Source organism: Solanum dulcamara, chromosome 5, assembly GCF_947179165.1.
Source record: "Solanum dulcamara chromosome 5, daSolDulc1.2, whole genome shotgun sequence".
Lineage (NCBI taxonomy): Eukaryota > Viridiplantae > Streptophyta > Magnoliopsida > Solanales > Solanaceae > Solanum > Solanum dulcamara.
In genome coordinates this window covers 70,009,116-70,030,097 of record NC_077241.1, presented here as the reverse complement: position 1 = coordinate 70,030,097, position 20,982 = coordinate 70,009,116, and the positions used below count along the sequence as shown (strand labels likewise).

The following is a 20,982-nucleotide window of genomic DNA, read 5'->3' as shown; positions in this document are numbered from 1 at the left end:
AACTAAATCTAGATTCGCGTTGGAAAGTCCCATATTGGGGGTAAAGCGCTCCGTACCCAAAAAGACTCTAACTCGAGACCTCTAATTAAGAATGAAGAAACACTTACCACTCACCACAAAACTCTTGTTGGTTTCTTCTATTGATCTATTCAAATTTTGTGCCTGATAGAATCTAATTTTCTAATGTTATGACATAATGATTATTGCCATTTGTTGCACCGAGTGTTAAAAGATATTAAGGTAATACACAGTTTAACTCTTTTAATTTCTCCGAACATTTTGTTTAGATATTTAAATTAAATCATATTTGAATTAGATATTTTAATTCTTAATGAAGTATTCAAATTCCGTGTGTTTTCATAAGCCTATTAGGTAGTTATATTAATTGTATAATATTCCATAATCATACGCATTAACCTCAAGTAGAAAATGTTTGGAGTACTTTTACTATTACTTAATGTAAATTTGTATAAATTAAAAGAAATTACATATTTTATGTGGTTAACTTAACTACCTAATAAATGACTAAGGACACACCAAAAAAATGTGAACTGAAAGTGTCTAATTTGAACACTTCATTAAAAGTTAAGATGTTTAATTGAAACATGACCTAGTTCAAGTGTATACATAGATGATAAATTATGTATTAAGCCAAAAAAAAATAATTAAAAAAATGCATGACATATACATGTATTTGTTACAATCTATTACAGATCCACCTATCCTATGTTGATTTTGCAAAAAGGTACAAAGCGCAAGAGAAAATCGTAGATACGATAAACGCAAATTACAATAACATGAAACGTGCATATATAAATAAATGCATAATAAGTGTTTGCACTTAGATTATGTTATTTAATTAATAATTATTAGTATAATTTTATGTATATCAAGTGTGAATAATTTTTTTAATTGTACAAAAGAAAAGTTTATGTAGTAAAACAAAATAGAAATTGGTAAAAGTTAACCTAAACCACAAGTTCAGATACTCCTCTATATTTCCTAAGTCCCTTGCATCAGAACCGTTCATCAAGAAATAAAGAAATCAAATTTGGTACATTGATTCAAAGCTCAAAAATGACACCTAGATAGTATGAGTCATCAAATTTAGAAGATTCTAACTATTTAAATTGTTTACTTTATTTTAGTATAAAATAATTATTCTATAGTTAGTTATAGATGAGACAAATGGATATTGTACAGCTCTCCATAGCTTAACCGATTTTTGATTCCTTTTTACTTGTATTTATACATGCACAGTGATGAAGAAATATACAACAAGACAAAATTATTTTCTTTACTATTCTTCATCTAATCACAACTGCACTACTCTCAATTACTTGTTTTACTATTTGATTTTTTAAAACTTTCTTGAAATGTTGGTGTGGAATTAAAAAATGGGTGTGTGATTTTACTGTAAAAACTTATTTGTATCAATGTTTATATCAAGTTAATAGAAGCATGACACGTGTTTGTAATATATTCCTTTCGTTTTTAATTATGGTTAATTAATATTCGTTCTAACTTTATTAAATTATTTATAAATAAAAATATTTGATGCGAGTAAGTATTTAGCCATTTAGTTTTGAGAGATATTTGGAGATTTTATTTTTATTTTATAGAAATATATTTTTAGTAAAGTACTTATTTGGAACAAGATGTATTGATGGACTAAGAGTTGTTGAGTTAGTTGACAAGCTACCCTTAAGTCAATAAGTGTAATCAGACAATATTTTATTGAGGTTATGTTTAGAGATGAATTTTATTTGTAAAAAAATTAATTTTGAGAGTAAACATCATTAGTATTTTGCTTGAAATAGGCATTAAAAACAATTTTTGGGCTAAATGTTGTCACCAAGAGCGAAGCTATCATTTCGAATTTTCAGCCATTATAACTCATACTCTAATTGGGACAGACGAATTCGACTGCATTTACTTTTTCCGTTGGTATTAAAAAAAAATTGAGTAACATTTTAGTTGTCTTTATTAGAAAATGGTTAAAAATTATTTTTATTTCTCATATTCTTCAATTCCAAATACTCTTTTCAATCGAGACGGGTTGTGGTGCAGCGTGAGATTATTTTACCCTTAATTAGAAATTTCGAGTTTCAACTCTGAATATAAAAAAAAAATTATTGGGAGTGTCATCCGAATGGGGCCAAATGGAAAATCAAAAAAAGTTCAGCCATTTCAAGCTGTTAATCTTTTAATTTGTGTACAATCATTCTTTTTTACTTCTCTCCGTTTCTTTTTACTTGTCAAATTCTAACTTAACACACTTATTAAAAAGACAATGATTGGTATAGTAAATTTACCATTTTACCACCTTTAATTGATAGAGTTTCCGACACCATGATAACATACTACCCTCATGATTAGACCATGTCCGTGAGATTTGATAAAAAAAAAAAAAGGTTTTAAGCATATTTATTTACTATATTTCTCAAAGACATTAACTCAATGTTAATAAATTGAGGGTATAATAGAAAGAAACAAATGTTTTTTCTTGATTTGTCAAAATTGACAAGTAAAAAAGGAAATCAAATTAGGAAATATTTGACAAATAAATAGGAACGGAGGTATTCTTCTTGACGTTTTTTCACTTTTATTTGGGGGATATTTAATTTTTGTTCATACTGGAAAAGTTTTGGGTCAAATTACTTATCTATTACCTAATTTAGCTCAGCTTGCATTAATCTTAATTTATATTACCAATAAGTTTTATTTCTCTTCTCCTCATTTTTTATTTTACTATAATCATAATTCTTAACTGAAAACCAAAGTTACAAAAAGATGGATTTCCCAAAAGAATTAAAGACATAATCCAATAGTAAAAGTTGTCAGAAAATCTAGGTGTAATATATTTATTTCCATTATTTTCATTTCCTTGGAATTAATTACTGAACTCCATAACAAAAGAAAGTTTTTTTATTTAATAATATGCCCCATCTTTTGTTTCCATTATTTCTTTTTTTGTAATTAGTTACCCTCCGTAAGTTTTGTAACTGCAACTCATAAAAAAAATGCTTATTTTTGTCTTATTTTAATACCTTTTAAATTTTATTTTTCCGGATAAAAGAGGATGGACCTACATTATTTCTTGGAAAAAATACTTTGGTGAATATTTTTTAATAAATAATTACCAATTTTATCGATACTTTTATTTATTACCATCTATAGCAATACATAACAATATTATGATAATTTGCTATTTATTAAAAATTAATTATGTATGCAATATAAATATATTATAACTGTTTAAAAATATATTATGTCTGTTTGGTAAGAAATTGACACAATATATTATAAGTGTATTAAAGTGTTTGATAAATGTATTATCCATAATAAAACTTGTATTATATGTGCTTTATATATAATTTCAGTAATATGTATTATAAGTGCACCGGACTGCTCTTTTTTTTTATGTATTATAAGTGTCCAATAAAATATATGTTATTTCTATAAATGATAAATATTTTTTTAATATAGTATATCTAGTTAAATCTCCCAAATTAATTAAACATACTAAATTTATATAATTTTATGTAAATCAAGTGCAAATAATTATTTATTATAAAAATAAAAGAAGAGGTTTATGTAATTGCTCTTATAGATCCGTGGTAAATCAAAAAAAGTAAGTGGTAAAAATTAACCTAAAGCACAAGTAACGGTTACTCTCCTCAAATTTAGGATTTTGTTACTATTGTTCAGCTAATCACAACTGCACTACTCTCTCTCTCTCTCTCTCTCTCTCTCTCTCTCTCTCTCTCTATATATATATATATATATATATATATATATATATATATATATATATATATATATATATAATATAAAGAAGAGTAGTTTGCAATATGGTTAAGGCAAGTGGCAAGCTATAAAAAAGTCATTTGGCAATTTTAACACAAAGTTAATAAATGTTGTAATAAATGTTTTTAATTGAAAAAATAAAAGTATTTGAATTTAAAAATATTAAACTTTCAAAAAAAAATATTGATTAGCTTAAAAGTAGAACCTATGGTTGAAGAGTTCTAAATGAACTCTTTCTATTTAATAAACTTATTATTTTTAGATATTATAAAATAAATTTAAATATATTTAATTTAAATATTAAATTAAAAGATAAAAATATAACTACAAATAATAATGATAGCAATAATAATAATAACAAAGTAATAGCAATAGTAATATTAGCAGGAGTAATAATAATAATAATAATAATAATAATAATAATAATAATAATAATAATAAACAACAAAAGAAGAAAAATAAAGGAAAAAGAAAGAAGATAAATGAGAAAACGTAGGAGGGGGAGGGGGTAATCTTATTTTAGAAAAATAACAAATAAAAGAATGAAAAGAAAAAGAAGATAAATGAGAAAACATAGGGAGGTGGGAGGGAATATCTTATTGATTCCAAATATTTCTCTCAATTTAAATATTTAACTTATAAGAAAAATATTATTGTATTTAATAAATCAAGCATAAGAAAAAGTAACGAAAAGATTATCTTTTAAAAAATGAATATTATATTTGAATTCAAATTTAAATGAAATTTGATTTGTAATAGAGTCCTAACATATATATATATATTTGAATTCATGACAGTAATAATAATAATAATAAATAAATAGTTATAACAATAATAATAATAATAATAATAATAGAAAGATAAGATAATTAACAAATAAACAAAATAGAAAGAATAAAGAAAAGAAAATAAATGAGAAAAAAAGGGAGGAAGGGGGGAATAGAATTATTAATCTGATTTCAAATTTTAGCTTATAAGAAAATCTATGCATTTTATTTTAAAAATTAAATATAAAGAAGAGTAATTAAAAAATTAATATATTATTTGAATTTGAATTTAAATAAAATTTGAGTTAGAATAGAGTTCTAGCTCCTTAACCTTTCTTATACATACTCCTACAATTATATATAATATTAAGCTCCCTTCTCTTTTTTTGTTAGTGATAATTAATTTTATTGATTAATATATTCACTACATTCTTCATATTCTTCATTTTCTAGAATCTTTGTATGCTTTAATATTTTAATTTTTATATGGAGATGAGCGATAATAGTATTACAGGCTAATGTTTTTGCTATTATATATAGGTTTGAATTGAAGTAAGTAATTCGTTTTGTTCTTATTTTGTTTGTTTGTTTTTTGATAATCATTTATCGAAAATTTTAGTCAAGCATTTTAGCTTTTTAAATGCTAACTTTCGTTATTATTTATTAAAATAAGTGTTCATATATTTTTTGTATGTGTGATGATCTATTTATAATCAAATGTTGCAGGAAATTTTGAATGAAGACAAAAAGATTGAGAAATTGGTAATTCAATAACTTTTGTGAAAATTTTTCTTATTTATTACTTTTTGACCTACTTATGGTGTTTTTTTAATAACATTTACATAATCGATTTTCTATCTATTTTATTGATTAACACTGAAATTTTTATAGCCTATTCTACCCACATGTTGTATATGTAAGTAATTTTTAAAAAAAACTGAATTAATATGAGTGAATTGTTTTAAAAAATACATCTAATAGTACATAATTTGAAACTATATAATAAGTCTGTATTTAAACTCAAGCTCTTTAAATTTTAATAATCTTATCAAATATACAGATCATTTTAAAACTTACCACTAATTTCAATTTATATTTGAGCTATATATTTGTAATAGATATTAAGTTGGTTAGAATTCTCCTAAAATTATAAAGAAAGAAAATTAAATTCCTCAATTTATCAAAAAATTAGTGTGGTTATCTCCAAAATAATGAATTCAATAAGCATTTAAATATAAAAATTTAAGTAACTTAAATTTAAACTCAACATTTTATATATTGAAATAAGAAAAATAAGAAAACTCAACTATTTATTATGTGTAACACACACGCAAACAAAATTCAAAGTCAAACTAGAAAAAAATAATTAAAATATAGTAGAAAAAATATACATAAAGATAAGGGGGTGGGGGTGAGAGAGGTGGAGAGATAATACTTTAAAAATATAATTATGTAATTAGATAATACACATATTATTGTCCATAAATTTTAAATTGAAAAGATATGAATAACGAAATAAAAATTCAAACAATTTAGAAATTTAAGAGTAAACAAAATAACTAGATTTGATTTATATTAATAAGAAGAGCACTTGATTATTATATATTAACAATTTAAAACATGATTTGCTTTCTCTATTCATATAGATTTATTATGGGGCATAGGAAGTGGGGGGAGAGGTGGGACATGGGAAGAGAGGAAGTATTTAACATGTCCGAACAAGACATCACAATCAAAAAATTTAGAAATAATAATTTTATATTATATACGCATCGTGATTCGTGTGTACTTATATTAGTTACATGTTTTATATTATGGACGTACATTAATTCTTGACTTAATGTTTAAAAACAAAATGGAGATTGAAATATTCTTTTTAGCTTTAAATTTGGCGTAGCTATATGATTTTATGCTACTTGAAATGAAATTAAAATATTGGTGATAGACATGAAAAAATTTGTTGGTTTCTCATGTGATACTTGGTTTGAAGCTTTAATTAATCGAATTACTTGTGTAAGACCAATTGAAGGTGAAACGTTCTTTATCATAATTTGTTCTATTTCCTCATTTGAATTTCAAATCTTTGATTAAAAGATGAAAGATCTTATTCATCTCACCATAATCCTTGATATGATAGACGAAATAATATTAAACGTACATACACAAATTGATTTTACTAGCAAGAGAAGATTTTGTGTGCATCAATAAGTCCATGATATGGTGTTTGCACTTGGGTTATCTCATTCAATTTAAATTTATTTTTTTAAAAAAATTAATTAATCATACTAAATTTATATAATTTTATGTAAATCGGGTGCTAATAATTTTTTATAGTAAAAAAAAAGAGGTTTATGTAATTGTTCTCATAGATGCGCGGTAAAACAAAAGAAGAAAGTGGTAAAAATTAACCTAAAACACAAGTAAGGTTGATGTTAGGATTTTTTTACTACTATTTTTCAGCTAATCACAACTGAACTACTCTTAATTACTTGCTTAAGTGTTGCAGTTTTTTTTTTAACTTCCCAGTGTAAATGTTGACGCGGTTAAAAAATGTTTTATGTAATTTTACTGTAAAAATTATTCGATCTTTACCTTAAGCTAATAGATACATGATATGTGTCTTAATCACGGTTTATTAACATTCATCGAAACCTTATTAAATTATTTATAAATATGTACCCAATGCAGGTGAGTATTTAGTCGTTTATTTTTGGGAGATCTTAGAGATGTTTTTTTATTTTATGGAAATGTGTTTTTAGTTGGCAAGCTACCCTCATTTGAGTACGTTTAATCGGACACTATTTGATTAAGTTATGTTTAGATATGAAAATTTATTTTAAAAACTATTAATTTTTGTGAGTAATAATATTATGCTTGGAATAGTGATCAAATATTTCTTCATTTTAAAAGTACTATAAATATAACCGTTAAAGATGAAAAACATATTATTTAATTATACACCCCATTAAATATAAATAAATATATAATTTGCGCATCGCGTAGCTACTTATACTAGTAGTGTTTTAAAATTAGAAAGTTACCACAATTAAGATAACTCTTTTCTATTCTTTATTTTTTAAAAAAAAAATAATAATTGATAGAACACGTGGCTAATGTTTAAGTTTTTTTGGACTCTTATGTTTATCCTAATCAGAATTAGTTACTTATCTTTATTAATTGACATCTATTTAATCATTTAAAAAATATGTTATTATTTCCAAATTACATAATAAAATTGCGTTAACCGATTAATGTGGCTTTGACGTTCACGTTTTTTTACAAAATTACGTAATTAATTTTTTTAGTAAGTAATTACGTTTTTTTAATTAGATATTTGTTGCTAATATATATATATATATATGTATATATATAATTAGAAATAAAACAGTTTAAAAAGAAAAGGGGACGTGGGTGCAAGAAAAAAACCCACCCAATTTATCACTTTTTTATGTGCATCTGCCACTTGGCAGTTTTAAGTATATTTTATTTTAAATCTCCCACGTTTGTAATTTTTTAAAACAAATAATCAACATTTTTTAAAGAAAAAAACAGTAATCGATATAATTTTACAAATGTAGTAATAGTGCATCATATAATATAAATTATTATAAATGCACCCAGAAAAATGAAATTAACAATATTTATTTAATATTAAAATAAAAAATAAAAATCTAACGGTTGTGAAAGTTACATTATTAAATGACAAATAATTATATCTTAAAATGCTAATAACTGAATAATTTTGAGTTCCTAATAAAATGGTAACCGCCTGCGATTTTCATGTATGTAATCGATGCAACTTATCAGTCCTCATATGCTCTTTATTTTTAAATTTTAAACTCAGAATTTGTATTCATCCAAACTAATATGGTAATTAAATAAAATAAACTTTAAAACTGTAAAAACATAAAAAAAATAACCGTGCAAATTATACCTTTGTCTTATTTCACAATTATATATCCAATATTAATGTAACCGCCTTTTACTGTTGAATTCATAGGATAAAGGCACCCATATACCCATAAATCATTATTGAAATTTGAAAATTATTATTTTAAATTAAAATGAAATGCCAAGTAAAAACTTTCACCAACTAGCCACGAACTATGAAACCCTATTAAATGTGAAAGTTGGGAATTTTTAATTTATTTTAATGTCAATTAAATTTGTATTTTTAAAACAAATAAAAAACTGAGCAATTCCAAATAGTTGCAATCCTATTTCCATCAAATTTAGCTAAGAGATAACGTCATCCATAATACTAAATATGATGGGTTATCATAATTCCCAAAAAATTGTATGTATACATTAAATTTATATCTATATATTATTAATACAAATAGAATGAAAAAGACAAAAGTAGTAAAGGAAAAAAAATTGTATATAACACAACAACGATGGACAAAAATATAAGACAACAATGATGGGAAAAAAAATGAAAAACATATAAATAAAGAACTTCAGTATAAGAGTATAAATATTTAATGTTGAGGAGATAAATATTTTTGAATTATCAAAAAAATCAAATATAACACAATAACGATGGACAAAAAAATGAAAAACATATAAATAAAAAACTTTAGTATAAAATTATAAATATTTAATTAAAAAAAAAACTTAAATAGATCATGCAATTGGAATCTTACTAAATAACGACAAAAATAAAAATAATTAAACAATGAAAAAAGTTGACGAAACACATTTAATAGGAAAAATAATTCTTAAAAGTATCTGTGGATGTTTAATAAAAAATATATCTCTTTTTTAATATTTTAATTGATCCAAAATTTTATCTAATCTCATTACGATTTTACAACTTCTCATTGAAACTACTTTATCATTACCACTATCCTTAATCGTAGCACATCAATTCCTACTGAACTATGCTTCTTACAGGAAGTACAAAACATAAAGCCTTTCTTTGTGGTCTTCTCTTCTGAGTGGTAAATTTACAATTTTTCCATCTATTCATTCTTTTAACTTTTACTATTGTGTAGGCACCATTGTTTTGGAGATTCATTATTAATTGCTTTCATGTTATTTTTTTATTTTTGCATGCCCTCTTTAGTTTTCTTTGAACCGTGAATTCAATTCACAGATTGAATAATTAAAATTCAAGCTTTGCATTATTTGTTGAAATTTTTGTCGGAAGTTTTTCTTCTTTTTATGTTTATAGGCGTTGAATGAATTGCTTCTACGAGTTATGTGTTAACATAATATTGTATCTTAAACCAATTAAAAACTTGAAACATTAGTTTCTTCGAAATCTTTCACTTCTCCCTCAATGTTATATGAAATCAATTTTACTCACAATTACTTACTGGTAGTATAAAAAAGAAAAGTAAAAAACACCAAAATTTACGGTGAAAAAGGAAAGTAAGGAATGGTTAAGTGAAAGAGGCCCTAATGTCACGGACTTAGACTTCAACTAAGACCTCTGTGCGGCACTTGACAACTTACTCACGAATCTTTCACGATCTTGTAAGCTCAAGTAAGCCTTTAAGACTAGATCGCTAAGGAAACGCTAGATTGTAAGAAAGACAAGAGAGTTTTTATGAAGAAGGCTTTTGTATTGTTTTGGAAGAATGATTGTTTGCTTGATGATCTTCTACAAATGAATGTCCCCTCTATTTATACTACTTCTAAGGGGCCTAAGTGTAAATAAAATTTACTAAACAAGTCCTTCCATATTTACAAAGAAGTCCCTACTCTAGAACTCTCCACACACTCTAGAGAATTCCAAGTCTTTCAAGACTTCTCTACAAGCTTCTATAAGAATCTAGAGTTTTCCACTAACATCTCCAAGACTCTAGGTTCTTCTACCTTATTCTAGAATTCTCTTGGACATTCTAGAGCCTTCTATTAACCTCTCCAAAACTCTAGGTTCTTCTACCTTCTTCTAGAATTCTCTTAGACATTCTAGAGCCTTCTATTAACCTCTCCAAGACTCTAGATCTTTCCCCCATCTTCATGATAAAGTGGCGGGTCATGACACTAATAACTCTCCCCATTATTAGATGCATTAGTTAGTATTTCTATAATTTATCCTCCATTACTCTTCTAAAAGTAACTGCCATTGAGACCCCCCACCCCACCCCTCCGACGTCCTCATATATTAATCCTATTAGTTAACACTAATTACTTACTTAAACAAAAAAACAAGACTTCTTCGTTAGGTCTACTTTTGTTGAACAAGTGAGAAAAATCTGCAAGATTCATTAAGACATACAATATCTCTCTCTACTTGTCATCTCAATTAAGGTAAATTATCCTTAAACTAATTTTATCTTTATTACATTAACCATGTCATGTTCTTATACTAACTTAAGCTACTACTATTTGTTACTTAAGTTTACTTAGTCTCATGTTAGCTCATTTTGTATTTTCTTGTAAAGGATATTCAACAATGGCTAGTTTTAGCTACTATCCTGCTTCAAAATTGGAACCAAATGTTCAAGAATTCAACTTTGAAGAAATGGCTATGCAGCAGCTTCCTCCAGAGCTTCTTTTTGATTTCAACTACGATGTTGAACAGAGCTTTTATAATGAAAATCAAGATCATGATTGTTATTTTGATCCAGACGAGTTTATTTTACCCGTTGAAATGAATAACAATTCTTGTTTCATGCCAAAGTACTCTGTTTTTGAGAAACAACAAATGGTCTTTCAAGACAACTGTCCGTCCACTCATAATTCTTGTTTCGTTCCAGAGTACTCTGTTTATGAGAGCACCCGAAAACGTCAAAAGATTTTTCAAGACAAGTGTCTTCCAAATAGTAATATAATAACACCGTCCACTCACAATTCTTGTTTCTTAACAGAATACTCTGTTTATGAGAGTACCCCAAAATGACAAGAGGTCTTTCAAGACAACTTCATTCCTCCTCATGGTTTGTTCAATGAGGGGTTCGTGCCAAATCCTCCAATCTTTCAAGATTTTGCCTCGTATTCGCTTCCAGAAATTTCTATGCCTCTTTTTAGTAGCGGGTGCAGTAATAATACTGAAGTTGTTGCGAAGAAAGGTGGTGGTAATAATAATAATGAGAAGAAGAAGATGTCAGCACAGAGTATGGCGGCGAGGCAGAGGAGAAAGAAGATTACTGATAAGACACAAGAATTGGAGAAATTGATACCTGGTGGACACAGAATGAATACTGCTGAAATGCTTCAAGCTACTTTCAAATTTATTAAGTTCTTGCAAGCACAAGCTGCACTTCTTCAATTCATGGGAAGATATCAGGTAAACAAAATTACACAACATTCTAATTTTATGTTATGAACTTTATTTCCATTCGTAACAGCAATAGTCGCAGTTCATGTCATCTTGCTTCCATTTTTATCATTTGAATATAAAGTCTTGTGCGAAATGTATACTGTAGATCTCTTGAAATAGGAGTTGTAGGAAGGAATCTATATTCAATTTATGTCACAATAAACATAAACTAGTTTTAAATTCAAAATTGGCATAAAAAAATATTATAAATTAACTTGTTATACTCCCATCTCTCGAGTATCATGTTAACAACAGAAGTCTAAGCTTATGAATAAAATAACATGAATTTCATACAAATCTGTGCAACTAATTCTCTCTTTTTTTTTACAAGCTGTTACTTCTTGTTTGTTGTTAGTACAGAGAAATTAGATTTTGTTATTATAAAATTAAAAAAACAATCTATTAGCTATTAACTTATGTGCATTTGAATTTGATTTGCAGGAGGATGAGAAATCATTTGAAACATCGTCAGATTTGCACAAACTTGTTGGATCTTCCTTGATCCATGAGAAGTTGTATTCAAGTGAAAAATGCTTAGTTCCAAAAGTGTTCCTTGAAGCACTAGAGAATAATCAAGAATTCCAAAATCCAATAGTCCTTGAGGAAGTCAAGTCTTTGATTAGATGAAGAAATTATTAATTTTCAGCTAAAGAATTAGAAAATTTAGGATTAGTTTAGTTTAGTTCAATTACCTGTTGTTTATTGTCTTAGGTGGTAGGTTAGCTAGCCATATTTTTTGAAGTTGATAGTATTTATTTTTTGAGTTAGAATTTTAATTATGTAATTTTCACTGTAAATTCCTCATTTACAAGGAATTTAATTCCATGTGAAATACCTGTTCCAAAAATGATAAGCAAACTAAAGATTGAAAGACGGAGAAAAAATATATACGTTGTTCTTGATTTATACGCTTTTCTAGTCTTCAAATCTCTTCTCTGTTCTGTTTTCCATCATGCTATTCTTGATTTATACGCTGATTGTTTGGATATTAAAAAGCTCTTACAGTTTACGGATAAAGAAATAATCTCTCAATTGAAGCAAATAATAGTTTGTGATAAATTAATTAAATTATGAAATCAAATGCTGCAACCAGTTCTTTTTATGGCTGGTCAATTGAAAATCGATGTTGCCGTTAATATATATATATATATATATATTTGAATTCATGACAGTAATAATAATAATAAATAAATAGTTATAACAATAATAATAATAATAATAATAATAATAATAATAATAATAATAATAATAATAGAAAGATAACTAACAAACAAACAAAATAGAAAGAATAAAGAAAAGAAAATAAATGAGAACAAAAAGGGAGGAAGGGGGGAATGTGGGGGGGGGGGGGATATAATTATTAATCTGATTTCAAATTTTAGCTTATAAGAAAATCTATGCATTTTATTTTAAAAATTAAATATAAAGAAGAGTAATTAAAAAATTAATATATTATTTGAATTTGAATTTAAATAAAATTTGAGTTAGAATAGAGTTCTAGCTCCTTAACCTTTCTTATACATACTCCTACAATTATATATAATATTAAGCTCCCTTCTCTTTTTTTGTTAGTGATAATTAATTTTATTGATTAATATATTCACTACATTCTTCATATTCTTCATTTTCTAGAATCTTTGTATGCTTTAATATTTTAATTTTTATATGGAGATGAGCGATAATAGTATTACAGGCTAATGTTTTTGCTATTATATATAGGTTTGAATTGAAGTAAGTAATTCGTTTTGTTCTTATTTTGTTTGTTTGTTTTTTGATAATCATTTATCGAAAATTTTAGTCAAGCATTTTAGCTTTTTAAATGCTAACTTTCGTTATTATTTATTAAAATAAGTGTTCATATATTTTTTGTATGTGTGATGATCTATTTATAATCAGATGTTGCAGGAAATTTTGAATGAAGACAGAAAGATTGAGAAATTGGTAATTCAATAACTTTTGTGAAATTTTTTCTTATTTATTACCTTTTGACCTACTTAAGGTGTTTTTTTAATAACATTTACATAATCGATTTTCTATCTATTTTATTGATTAACACTGAAATTTTTATAGCCTATTCTACCCACATGTTGTATATGTAAGTAATTTTTTTAAAAAACTGAATTAATATGAGTGAATTGTTTTAAAAAATACATCTAATAGTACATAATTTGAAACTATAAAATAAGTTTGTATTTAAACTCAAGCTCTTTAAATTTTAATAATCTTATCAAATATACAGATCATTTTAAAACTTACCACTAATTTCAATTTATATTTGAGCTATATATTTGTAATAGATATTAAGTTGGTTAGAATTCTCCTAAAATTATAAAGAAAAAAGTAAATTCCTCAATTTATCAAAAAATTAGTGTGGTTATCTCCAAAATAATGAATTCAATAAGCATTTAAATATAAAAATTTAAGTAACTTAAATTTAAACTCAACATTTTATATATTGAAATAAGAAAATTAAGAAAACTCAACTATTTATTATGTGTAACACACACGTAAACAAAATTCAAAGTCAAACTAGAAAAAAATAATTAAAATATAGTAGAAAAAATATACATAAAATAAGGGGGGTGGGGGTGAGAGAGGTGGAGAGATAATACTTTAAAAATGTAATTAAGTAATTAGATAATACACATATTATTGTCCATAAATTTTAAATTGAAAAGATATGAATAACGAAATAAAAATTCAAACAATTTAGAAATTCAAAAGTAAACAAAATAACTAGATTTGATTTATATTAATAAGAAGAGTACTTAATTATTATATATTAACAATTTAAAATATGATTCGTTGTCTCTATTCATATAGATTTATTATGGGGCATAGGAAGTGGGGGGAGAGGTGGGACATGGGAAGAGAGGAAGTATTTAACATGTCCGAACAAGACATCACAATCAAAAAATTTAGAAATAATAATTTTATATTATATACGCATCGTGATTCGTGTGTACTTATATTAGTTACATGTTTTATATTATGGACGTACATTAATTCTTGACTTAATGTTTAAAAACAAAATGGAGATTGAAATATTCTTTTTAGCTTTAAATTTGGCGTAGCTATATGATTTTATGCTACTTGAAATGAAATTAAAATATTGGTGATAGACATGAAAAAATTTGTTGGTTTCTCATGTGATACTTGGTTTGAAGCTTTAATTAATCGAATTACTTGTGTAAGACCAATTGAAGGTGAAACGTTCTTTATCATAATTTGTTCTATTTCCTCATTTGAATTTCAAATCTTTGATTAAAAGATGAAAGATCTTATTCATCTCACCATAATCCTTGATATGATAGACGAAATAATATTAAACGTACATACACAAATTGATTTTACTAGCAAGAGAAGATTTTGTGTGCATCAATAAGTCCATGATATGGTGTTTGCACTTGGGTTATCTCATTCAATTTAAATTTATTTTTTTAAAAAAATTAATTAATCATACTAAATTTATATAATTTTATGTAAATCGGGTGCTAATAATTTTTTATAGTAAAAAAAAAGAGGTTTATGTAATTGTTCTCATAGATGCGCGGTAAAACAAAAGAAGAAAGTGGTAAAAATTAACCTAAAACACAAGTAAGGTTGATGTTAGGATTTTTTTACTACTATTTTTCAGCTAATCACAACTGAACTACTCTTAATTACTTGCTTAAGTGTTGCAGTTTTTTTTTTAACTTCCCAGTGTAAATGTTGACGCGGTTAAAAAATGTTTTATGTAATTTTACTGTAAAAATTATTCGATCTTTACCTTAAGCTAATAGATACATGATATGTGTCTTAATCACGGTTTATTAACATTCATCGAAACCTTATTAAATTATTTATAAATATGTACCCAATGCAGGTGAGTATTTAGTCGTTTATTTTTGGGAGATCTTAGAGATGTTTTTTTATTTTATGGAAATGTGTTTTTAGTTGGCAAGCTACCCTCATTTGAGTACGTTTAATCGGACACTATTTGATTAAGTTATGTTTAGATATGAAAATTTATTTTAAAAACTATTAATTTTTGTGAGTAATAATATTATGCTTGGAATAGTGATCAAATATTTCTTCATTTTAAAAGTACTATAAATATAACCGTTAAAGATGAAAAACATATTATTTAATTATACACCCCATTAAATATAAATAAATATATAATTTGCGCATCGCGTAGCTACTTATACTAGTAGTGTTTTAAAATTAGAAAGTTACCACAATTAAGATAACTCTTTTCTATTCTTTATTTTTTTTAAAAAAAATAATAATTGATAGAACACGTGGCTAATGTTTAAGTTTTTTTGGACTCTTATGTTTATCCTAATCAGAATTAGTTACTTATCTTTATTAATTGACATCTATTTAATCATTTAAAAAATATGTTATTATTTCCAAATTACATAATAAAATTGCGTTAACCGATTAATGTGGCTTTGACGTTCACGTTTTTTTACAAAATTACGTAATTAATTTTTTTAGTAAGTAATTACGTTTTTTTAATTAGATATTTGTTGCTAATATATATATATATATATGTATATATATAATTAGAAATAAAACAGTTTAAAAAGAAAAGGGGACGTGGGTGCAAGAAAAAAACCCACCCAATTTATCACTTTTTTATGTGCATCTGCCACTTGGCAGTTTTAAGTATATTTTATTTTAAATCTCCCACGTTTGTAATTTTTTAAAACAAATAATCAACATTTTTTAAAGAAAAAAACAGTAATCGATATAATTTTACAAATGTAGTAATAGTGCATCATATAATATAAATTATTATAAATGCACCCAGAAAAATGAAATTAACAATATTTATTTAATATTAAAATAAAAAATAAAAATCTAACGGTTGTGAAAGTTACATTATTAAATGACAAATAATTATATCTTAAAATGCTAATAACTGAATAATTTTGAGTTCCTAATAAAATGGTAACCGCCTGCGATTTTCATGTATGTAATCGATGCAACTTATCAGTCCTCATATGCTCTTTATTTTTAAATTTTAAACTCAGAATTTGTATTCATCCAAACTAATATGGTAATTAAATAAAATAAACTTTAAAACTGTAAAAACATAAAAAAAATAACCGTGCAAATTATACCTTTGTCTTATTTCACAATTATATATCCAATATTAATGTAACCGCCTTTTACTGTTGAATTCATAGGATAAAGGCACCCATATACCCATAAATCATTATTGAAATTTGAAAATTATTATTTTAAATTAAAATGAAATGCCAAGTAAAAACTTTCACCAACTAGCCACGAACTATGAAACCCTATTAAATGTGAAAGTTGGGAATTTTTAATTTATTTTAATGTCAATTAAATTTGTATTTTTAAAACAAATAAAAAACTGAGCAATTCCAAATAGTTGCAATCCTATTTCCATCAAATTTAGCTAAGAGATAACGTCATCCATAATACTAAATATGATGGGTTATCATAATTCCCAAAAAATTGTATGTATACATTAAATTTATATCTATATATTATTAATACAAATAGAATGAAAAAGACAAAAGTAGTAAAGGAAAAAAAATTGTATATAACACAACAACGATGGACAAAAATATAAGACAACAATGATGGGAAAAAAAATGAAAAACATATAAATAAAGAACTTCAGTATAAGAGTATAAATATTTAATGTTGAGGAGATAAATATTTTTGAATTATCAAAAAAATCAAATATAACACAATAACGATGGACAAAAAAATGAAAAACATATAAATAAAAAACTTTAGTATAAAATTATAAATATTTAATTAAAAAAAAAACTTAAATAGATCATGCAATTGGAATCTTACTAAATAACGACAAAAATAAAAATAATTAAACAATGAAAAAAGTTGACGAAACACATTTAATAGGAAAAATAATTCTTAAAAGTATCTGTGGATGTTTAATAAAAAATATATCTCTTTTTTAATATTTTAATTGATCCAAAATTTTATCTAATCTCATTACGATTTTACAACTTCTCATTGAAACTACTTTATCATTACCACTATCCTTAATCGTAGCACATCAATTCCTACTGAACTATGCTTCTTACAGGAAGTACAAAACATAAAGCCTTTCTTTGTGGTCTTCTCTTCTGAGTGGTAAATTTACAATTTTTCCATCTATTCATTCTTTTAACTTTTACTATTGTGTAGGCACCATTGTTTTGGAGATTCATTATTAATTGCTTTCATGTTATTTTTTTATTTTTGCATGCCCTCTTTAGTTTTCTTTGAACCGTGAATTCAATTCACAGATTGAATAATTAAAATTCAAGCTTTGCATTATTTGTTGAAATTTTTGTCGGAAGTTTTTCTTCTTTTTATGTTTATAGGCGTTGAATGAATTGCTTCTACGAGTTATGTGTTAACATAATATTGTATCTTAAACCAATTAAAAACTTGAAATATTAGTTTCTTCGAATTTTTGTGAAAAATCTTTCACTTCTCCTCAATTTTATATGAAATCAATTTTACTCACATTTTTTTTAAAAAATAACATCATATACCTTCCTCGCCGACATCAAAACTCCGACGTTATTAATTGAATTTATAATTTGTTTCCTTTAATTTTATAAAGATGTCACTAATTAGGTGTATTATATTGAAAAATATGTAATATTTGATATTTTATTAAAAATACATACTTATATACTCAACAAGCGAGATCATAATTTGACATGATTAATGGAAAGTAAAGAATGGTTAAGTGAAAGAGGCCCTAATAACTCTCCCCATTATTAGATGCATTAGTTAATATTCCTATAATTTATCCTCCATTACTCTTCTAAAAGTAACTGCCATTGAGACCCCCCACCCCACCCCTCCGCCCTCATCATATATTAATCCTATTAGTTAACACTAATTACTTACTTAAACAAAAAAACAACACTTCTTCGTTAGGTCTACTTTTGTTGAACAAGTGAGAAAAAACTGCAAGATTCATTAAGACATACAATATCTCTCTCTACTTGTCATCTCAATTAAGGTAAATTATCCTTAAACTAATTTTATCTTTATTACATTAACCATTTCATGTTCTTATACTAACTTAAGCTACTACTATTTGTTACTTAAGTTTACTTAGTCTCATGTTAGCTCATTTTGTATTTTCTTGTAAAGAATATGCAACAATGGCTAGTTTTAGCTACTATCCTGCTTCAAAATTGGAACCAAATGTTCAAGAATTCAACTTTGAAGAAATGGCTATGCAGCAGCTTCCTCCAGAGCTTCTTTTTGATTTCAACTACGATATTGAACAGAGCTTTTATAATGAAAATCAAGATCATGATTGTTATTTTGATCCAGACGAGTTTATTTTACCCGTTGAAATGAATAACAATTCTTGTTTCATGCCAAAGTACTCTGTTTTTGAGAAACAACAAATGGTCTTTCAAGACAACTGCCCGTCCACTCATAATTCTTGTTTCGTTCCAGAGTACTCTGTTTATGAGAGCACCCGAAAACGTCAAAAAAATTTTCAAGACAACTGTCTTCCAAATAGTAATATAATAACACCGTCCACTCACAATTCTTGTTTCTTACCAGAATACTCTGTTTATGAGAGTACCCCAAAACGACAAGAGCTCTTTCAAGACAACTTCCTTCCTCCTCATGGTTTGTTCAATGAGGAGTTCGTGCCAAATCCTTCAATCTTTCAAGATTTTGCCTCGTATTCGCTTCCAGAAATTCTTATGCCTGTTTTTAGTAGCGGATGCAGCAATAATACTGGAGTTGTCGCGAAGAAAGATGGTGGTAATAATAATAATAATGAGAAGAAGAAGATGTCAGCACAGAGTATGGCGGCGAGGCAGAGGAGAAAGAAGATTACTGATAAGACACAAGAATTGGAGAAATTGATACCTGGTGGACACAAAATGAATACTGCTGAAATGTTTCAAGCTACTTTCAAGTATATTAAGTTCTTGCAAGCACAAGCTGCACTTCTTCAATTCATGGGAAGATATCAGGTAAACAAAATTACACAACATTCTAATTTTATGTTATGAACTTTATTTCCATTCGTAACAGCAATAGTTGCAGTTCATGTCATCTTGCTTCCATTTTTATCATTTGAATATAAAGTCTTGTGCGAAATGTATACTGTAGATCTCTTGAAATAAGAGTTGTAGGAAGGAATCTATATTCAATTTATGTCACAATAAACATAAACTAGTTTTAAATTCAAAATTGGCATAAAAAAGTACTATAAATTGACTTGTTATACTCCCATCTCCCGAGTATCATGTTAACAACAGAAGTCTAAGCTTATGAATAAAATAACATGAATTTCATGCAAGTCTGTGCAACTAATTCTCACTTTTTTTACAAGCTGTTACTTCTTCTTTGTTGTTAGTACAGAGAAATTAGATTTTGTTATTATAAAATTAAAAAAACAATCTATTAGCTATTAACTTATGTGCATTTGAATTTGATTTACAGGAGGATAAGAAATCATTTGAAACATCATCAGATCTGCACAAACTTGTTGGATCTTCCTTGATCCTTGAGAAGTTGTATTCAAGTGAAAAATGCTTAGTTCCAAAAGTGTTCCTTGAAGCACTAGAGAATAATCAAGAATTCCAAAATTCAATAGTCCTTGAGGAAGTCAAGTCTTTGATTAGATGAAGAAATTATTAATTTTCAGCTAAAGAATTAGAAAATTTAGGATTAGTTTAGTTTAGTTCAATTACCTGTTGTTTGTTGTCTTAGGTGGTAGGTTAGCTAGCCATTTTTTTTGAAGTTGATAGTATTTATTTTTTGAGTTAGAATTTTAATTATGTAATTTTCACTGTAAATTCCTCATTTACAAGGAATTTAATTCCATGTGAAATACCTGTTCCAAAAATGATAAGCAAACTAAAGTTTGAAATACGGAGAAAAAATCTATACGCTGTTCTTGATTTATACGCTTTTCTAGTCTTCAAATCTCTTCTCTGTTCTGTTTTTCATCATGCTATTCTTGATTTATACGCTGATTGTTTGGATATTAAAAAGCTCTTACAGTTTACTGATAAAGAAATAATCTCACAATTGAAGCAAATAATAGTTTTGTGATAAATTAATTAAATTATGAAATCAAATGCTGCAACCAGTTCTTTTTATGGCTGGTCA

The 20,982-nt window shown here is 26.0% G+C and overlaps 2 protein-coding genes across 2 annotated transcripts; both read left to right on the top strand.

Moving 5' to 3' along the window:
• Positions 1-10,983: 10,983 nt before the first annotated feature.
• LOC129890717 (transcription factor bHLH52-like) lies at positions 10,984-12,477 on the top strand. The gene is made up of 3 exons (XM_055966210.1): positions 10,984-11,416; positions 11,537-11,817; positions 12,292-12,477. Exons 1-3 carry the CDS (start codon positions 10,984-10,986, stop codon positions 12,475-12,477), a joined length of 900 nt encoding a protein of 299 aa, XP_055822185.1.
• A 7,085-nt stretch (positions 12,478-19,562) lies between these two features.
• Positions 19,563-20,496, top strand: LOC129890716 (transcription factor bHLH52-like). Its single transcript, XM_055966209.1, has 2 exons — positions 19,563-19,838; positions 20,311-20,496. Exons 1-2 carry the CDS (start codon positions 19,563-19,565, stop codon positions 20,494-20,496), a joined length of 462 nt encoding a protein of 153 aa, XP_055822184.1.
• Positions 20,497-20,982: the final 486 nt, after the last annotated feature.